The following is a 7,191-nucleotide window of genomic DNA, read 5'->3' on the forward strand; positions in this document are numbered from 1 at the left end:
CATATGTATATGTACAGCTGATTCACTTTGTTATAAAGCAGAAACTAACACACCATTGTAAAGCAATTATACTCCAATAAAGATGTTAAAAAACACTCTTTCAAGGAAAGAAATGTGTCCTTACAAGCATTCCTTCATGTAGAGATAGGAACGAAAGGGACCTATTTTGTGCACAGACATTGAACCTCACAGAGTGGTCCACAACGGGAACCATTGTTGGATGAAATAACGCACAGCCTCCTGAATGAGAATTCAGATAACCAGACGGAGAGACAATGAGAATATCTGGGTTAGTAGGGGAGAAGGTGGAATTTCATTGCCCGAAGGCACCATAATTGGTGGATTTCAATCCACACTCATTCACAGACACAGGCCTGACCCCTACCAGGAAGAAGGCACTGTAGTGAATGAGGCACACTCCTGGCCCCTGAGTTCCAGCAAAAGAGACCTCACCTCCTTGAGGTGGTGAAGCTGGGAAGGGTTCCTGTGCTGAGAGCCACAGCTTGGCTGTCATGGGGGCCCAGAGGAGCCTCCTTCAGTGCTCAGCACCTGTGGCCGGAGCTCTAGGGGACATCTGACTGTCGGTTGGCCAGTTTCTCTCGTGCTTGCAACGGTGTTTGGGTGAAGCAAGAGCTGCCAAACGGTTCGGTGCAGGCTCAGCATTTTCAGGCTCTGCCAAAGCCTTGTGTCTTGTGAAGGGGCATCTCCCTCGTTTCCTTGGCTGATCCTTGCTCCCTGATTTCGACACTGTCCAGGGCTCACAGAGCCTCCTTCTGCAAGTGGCTGTGTGGTGTGTCTGCCTGTGTCTGTGCCTCTTCTTTCCACCGTCGCCTGCCGTTCGTGTCGAGTGCGGCTCCCGGAAACTCGCGTAGCAGCGTCTGCTCTGTCTGCCATTCGATGTACTTTTATTTTTCACCAGAGCCGTTCAAACCGACGTCTCTGGGCCACAGCCCTCATCAGAGTTCCAGGGGCACAAACTCGGGGACCTACCAGATGGTTCCACCCTGCTGGGTACCAGCTTCGCCTTAGCATAGCGGCGGTTTTGGTGGGCGGGGGGCCACTGTGTGCCTCACGACAGAGCTCTGACAGCCTCACGCCTACCCTTTCGCTGCGAAGCACCGTTTGGGGGCCTTTTAAGTTTTCGGTCGTTCTGAGCGGGGTTCTGCTAATCACGGGTGACAGCATTGCCCCAAATTTATAGCTGTCGCTGACTTATCTGAAAGCAAATCGGATGAAAAAGAATGTTGCCAGCCAACATTGTGCAAGTAGTGACAACTTCTATTTATTTATTATTTTGTTATATATTTACTGAGTGACTGAGTGAATGAACTAGAAATGTTCCGTGTGTTTGCCCTGGTGATGCGGGGAGTCCCCTGATCATTTTGGGGTCCCTCCACCCCTCTTTCCCGTCTAGTATGTTTGAACCTTTGAAGCTCACTCTGGACTCCAGACTTCCTGGTCTCCCTGCTGCTGAGGGGCCTGTGAGCTCTGGCAAGGAACAGATCCTCCAATTCCTCTGTGTTCAGGGTGCCCACGTGGTTGAGAGGCGTCCCTAGGGAGATCGTCTCCTGGTCCTCCTATTTGGTCCAGCAGGAAATCCCTCTGAGCAGATTTCTGCTTGGATGCCTCAGCCCGGCAGCCCATCTACACTGAGTGGTACCCAGGCTCCTCTGAGTGTGGGCGCCTCTTGTGCCATAATTGTCGTTCACAGCGCTCCTTTTTCCTCTCAGAATGGTCCCTGAGCCCTGCCCGCACCTCTGTGAACAGTTCCTTCCTTAAACCCTCTCCAGCTGCTGGCTCAGCAGCATCTGCGTCCGTCTTTGCCACCACACCATCATCCTAGCTTCAACTCGGATCCTTTCGCTTCCCCATGTATCTGCCCCCTGCTGTTTCTTTTACGCAATGCAACCAGAATGCTGATCCGAGAACTTCCAAAATACAGATGACTCCTCACTTCAAAGCCATCCGGTATTCTCAAGTTAAAGTCCAAACTCCGCAACCTTGTGTTGATTTTAAGGTCTTGCATCGTCGAATCCCTCCCAGCTCCATCTCCTCCACGCTCCCCTTGGGAACATGGTTCACCTTTACTCGTGGTCTGTGCCATATGCCCTCCTGCCATGCGCATTCCTCTCCTAGTACCCTACTTTTCTCCTGGATATCCTTCAGCTCTCAGCTCAGTTGTTACTTTACTCAGGAGTGCTTGCTTCTCTGACACCCCTGACTTGGTCAGATTCACTTACTTAAACACTACCTATCAAGCACCTCTCTTTCACAGTACTTTTCGCAACTTTCATTTTACATTTATTTGTTTGATTATTTGATACCTGTCCTCCGCCAAACCTGTAGACTGGAGCCACGAGCAAAAACAACCTAGTTGCAGGCTTCATGACCTGGGAAGCTCCAGTCTACAGTGAACAAAACAGACAAAATCTCTGTCTTCATGGAGTTTTATATTTTATTGTAAGGAGACGGATAATAAACATACAGGGAAAGAAACCTAGACTCTCAGGGAAGATAATTGTCATGAAGAAAAAGAAAACTTAGTGAGGGTAAAGAGACTGTTGGTAGGTACTATTTTATCTAGGATAGCCAAGGAAATCCCAGTTGAGGAGGTGACATTTCAGGAGAGACCAGAGACCGTGAGTGAGATTCTCTCTCCCTCTTCCCCAGTAGGCTTAATGTTTTACTTAAATTTACTCAGTAATCTGGTGACTCATGAAGGAACCATAAGTAATGAGTAATTTCAGCCCAATGTCTTCTCCAAAGGAAATACATATTTTAGCAGCCCATTGATCATTTTAAGATGCTTTTTAAAAAATGTATGTAAAAGTATAGTTTGAAAATGTGATTTGATACCAAGATGCTACTTTTAATAATGAATTTACTTCTAGCAATTATTTAGCTTTAATCATTTGCCATACAGGTGTCTTAATTTTATTCAAAATCTTTTTATGATATAGGAGAGTATGAATTTGCTAAGAACTACCTATCAAAAAACAACTTTTTTCCTAATAACTTTACTTTTAGGTACCCTGCAGTTTACTTGAAGCACTAAAACAGCATTTAGCTTCTTTGGAAGAGAAAAATGACATTTTACCTCCTTATAGGTAAGTTGATAAATGTCTTAATATAGGTTAATTTTGTATTCATCTAAATAATTTCTCTCATTTTAACAACATCACAGTGACTGTATAAATTACGGCTTTGAATATGGTGGAATGCTATACAGCCATTTTAAATGATAATATGGATAGAGTATTTCAGTCTTTTGTGGGATTCCATACGCTTCACAGCATGGTCTGCTTCCAACATCTTTTGTTATACTGAGTGATTCTCAAAGTCAGAAGTTGGCACTTGAATAACCCCTCTTTGAAGAATTTGATTTGTTCCCTTAGGGACTCCCCTAGTGAGAATAACTGTTGTTCATAGTAACATTCAAGATGAATGTGTGTGTATGCATACATATACACATACCCACATACACGTACTCCTCTATATGTGCACACATACACAAATTGAATAATATAAACTTTGAGGTATATCACTTCAAAAATGTTCACATTAGCTATTTCTGAGTGGAAAAATTATGGTTGATTTCAGTTTTCTGTTTGTACTTTTCAGTATTGTGAAAATTTCTATAAGGGTCATGTATTATTCGTTCACTCCACTTTTTACAGTTATGTTGATTGTAATTGATTTATATTATCAATCTCTACTAGACAAGTCTGTTGACTATTTCTTTTTTTTTTTTCAGTACGTGGGCCTCTCACTGTTGTGGCCTCTCCCGTTGCGGAGCACAGGCTCTGGACGCACAAGCTCAGCAGCCATGGCTCACGGGCCTAGCCGCTCCGCGGCATGTGGGATCTTCCCGGACCGGGGCACGAGCCCGTGTCCCCTGCATCGGCAGGCAGTCTCTCAACCACTGCGCCACCAGGGAAGCCCTGACTATTTCTTTTTTAAATAAATTTATTTATTTTATTTATTTTTGGCTGCATTGGGTCTTCGTTGTGGTGCGCGGGCTTCTCATTGCAGTGGCTTCTCTTGTCGGGCTGCACAGGCTCTAGGTGCATGGGCTTCAGTAGTTGTGGCACACGGGCTCAGTAGTTGTGGCTCACAGGCTTAGTTGCTCTGTGGTATGTGGGATCTTCCCGGACCAGGGCTCGAACCCGTGTCCCCTGCATTGGCAGGCAGATTCTTAACCACTGTGTCACCAGGGAAGCCCTGTTGACTATTTCTTAATTATCTCTTTATCATAGATGGATGTGTAGTTAGTATATAGTTGGATGGATAGATTGATAAATGGATGGATAGATGAGTGAATGACAAAAATGCAGGCTCAGCTGGGTAGGATATATGTGACTGTTCATCTTTCTTGTGATCTCTTCAGTGTGCAGCATGCATTGATTCCCTCTATCGCATATTGTCCAGTTGTGAAAGCTTCAGCAAGCAGAGCTTGGCTTGAAGGTAATAGAATGCTATTGTATGATTATGATGTCAGTGATAATTGAGGGCAGGATTAGAACCTTTAATTCTTACATTTCCTAACCACCTACTATGTCTGCTGCCTCTTCCTAAAGCAGTCTTTGACCCAGCAACTTCATTTCTAGGAATTTATCCCGTATATATATTCATAGTTGTGAAACGACATATGAACAAGGATATCCATTACAACATTGTAATAACAAAATGACTCTTCATAAGGGTCTTGTTTTTTTTTTTTTTTTTTTTTTTTTTTGCGGTACGCGGGCCTCTCACTGTTGTGGCCTCTCCCGTTGCGGAGCGCAGGCTCCGGACGCGCAGGCTCAGCGGCCACGGCTCACGGGCCCAGCCGCTCCGCGGCGTGTGGGATCTTCCCGGACCGGGGCACGAACCCGCGTCCCCTGCATCGGCAGGCGGACTCGCAACCACTGCGCCACCGGGGAAGCCCAAGGGTCTTGTTTTAATGTACCAGAATGGTCTCCAACGTGTATTGTTAGATAGAAAATGAGCAAGGTGGAAACAGTGCATAGTATGCTACCACTTTTTCTTTTTCAAAACAAAAAGAAAGAATATATATGTTTATTTCATTTCTTAAAGAATACTTCTGGAAGGATATCTGAGAAATGAATAAAGTGTGCAAATAATTACTACTTAAAGGATAACTTTTACAAAAACAATAAGACATACATAAATCCGGAGTGACGTCTGTGCACAGACCTTGTCGTGCTTGCCGGGGAAGTAAGTCGTTGGTGGGCTCCAAAGGTTAGTTTGCCTCATAGTCAGGAAATCTGAAAGCTCGTTGATGACACATTGGCAACTTGAACTTGGCTATGATGGAAGTATGTATACCACAAAAATGGACAAACACTATAAAACAGGCCTTTTCCTGGAGAGCTGGCTGTTATACATTTCCTGGCGTGCAACTGCTCAAAATCAGCCATATTCTGTTTTTTAATGGTTGATTTTGATTCAATGATTTTACTTGACCCTCTATGTTAGACGAAAATCCCTGTAATTATGAGCTATACTATCATAGGGTTTATATGTCTTAGAATTTGTTTGCTCTTAATTTAACTTGAAGACTTAAACTGTATCTGTTTTAAATGTTTTTTTCTTTTGTGCATATTTTCTCAATGGACACACTTTCCACATTTTCAACGGGTGGGTTTGACCAAAACCATGATGAACATAAGTCCTTTGAGTCAAACCGTATGTATAGTAAAAACTGTACATTTGCTTCATTTCCAAAAGAAGTACTGTTTTTCTGAGGCCCTGTGGTTTGGGAATCATTATAAGGTTAAATGTAGTGGTTGACAAGCGGTGGATTCAGTCTGAGGTGAATGTGAATCCCAAGTAGGGTAGAGGGGGAGGAGGGGAAGTACTATTATGGTGTCATAAAGGCCTCTGGGCCTGGTTCCCAACAGCCCAAAACTGGCTTCTGGTGATGTCTGCACATGCTGTCCTGAGGACTTAGCCTAGGTTGCCTAACAGTCATTGCTTGAGCCAGTTGTGTTGAAAAATCCTGTGGCCAGCTGAAACCACTTTTTCTCTTCAATCGCTGTGATTTAAAAATACTGGCCATGGAACCAGAGTACTTGACTTTAATTTTCACTCTACCATTCATGGACTGTGTGACTTTGGGTAGATCACTTAACCTCTCTGTGCCTCCGCTTCCTTATCCTCAGAAGGTTGCTGTCAGGATAAATGAGTCAATAGAAATGTAGAGTGCTTAGAACAGGACCTGACCCATGTATTGCTTAGAAGTGTATTTTTAAAATGTCATGTATATGGGGGCCTTCTAATTATCTTTTTCTTTTGTTATTGAATTTTGTTGTTGACATAGTGCTTACTTGCACTGTGTCAGAGAACCTTCTCTGTATTTCAGTCCTTTGGAATTTGTTGATACTTGCTTCATGGCCTAGTATATAACCTTTTTTTTTTGGTAGAAGTTTCATGTGCCATCGAAAACTGTATCCTGTTGAGGTTTTTAATTCTGTTGCTCAAATCCTCTATATCTTCACTGATTATTTTCTCTGCTTGTTCTTACAGTTATTAAGAAAGGTGTGCTAACATTTCCCCTATTTGCTTTAGTCAGAGTCACCAGTGACCTCTAGGTTGCAAATCCGATGATAATTTCGTCAGTCTTCATCTTACTGGACATGGTTCATCACTCCCTCTTCTTTGATACGCTTTCTTCAGTTTGCATCTTGGTTTTCTTCTTATCTAACTCTTAGGTACTTTTTAGACTGTTTTCCCCTGATTCGTCCTCATTGCTCTTCTTTATCTATATGCACGCATTTCCTAGATGACCTCATCCAAGCTCATGGCCTTAAATACCATTTACATGATAAGAACTCCCAAATTATTATCTCCAGCTCCAGCCATACCTCCTGAACTCCAGGGCTGTATATCCAGGTGTCTATTCCGTGGTAGCACTTGAATGTCTAGTAGGGTTCCAAAACTCAGTGTGTCCAAAACTAAGCTTTTGATACTTGACCCCAGACCTGCTTTATCCATGGTTATCCCCACGTCAGTTAATGGCAAATAGCAGCTCATTTCTTCTAGGAAGAATGTGACGAGGCCCAACGTGAAGGAATGAGGAAGGTGGGTGGGGCCAGAGGACTGAGCTAGAGGACGGGTGCCAGGACTAGAGAAAAGGCTGGAGCTGGAAGAGTAAACCAGTTGGGCGGACCAAGGTCTTTACAATTCCTT

At 43.8% G+C, this 7,191-nt stretch overlaps 1 protein-coding gene across 1 annotated transcript in view; it reads left to right on the plus strand.

The window, feature by feature from the left end:
* LOC129391717 (phosphatidylinositol-binding clathrin assembly protein-like) overlaps positions 1-4,462 on the plus strand; it is an 18,836-nt gene extending 14,374 nt beyond the window's left edge. The window contains exons 9-10 of the mRNA XM_055081618.1: positions 3,028-3,107; positions 4,429-4,462. Coding sequence (XP_054937593.1) covers positions 3,028-3,107; positions 4,429-4,462 — 114 coding nt within the window. The remainder of the gene's footprint in view (positions 1-3,027; positions 3,108-4,428) is intronic.
* Positions 4,463-7,191: the final 2,729 nt, after the last annotated feature.

Source organism: Physeter macrocephalus, chromosome 21 (assembly GCF_002837175.3).
Source record: "Physeter macrocephalus isolate SW-GA chromosome 21, ASM283717v5, whole genome shotgun sequence".
Lineage (NCBI taxonomy): Eukaryota > Metazoa > Chordata > Mammalia > Artiodactyla > Physeteridae > Physeter > Physeter macrocephalus.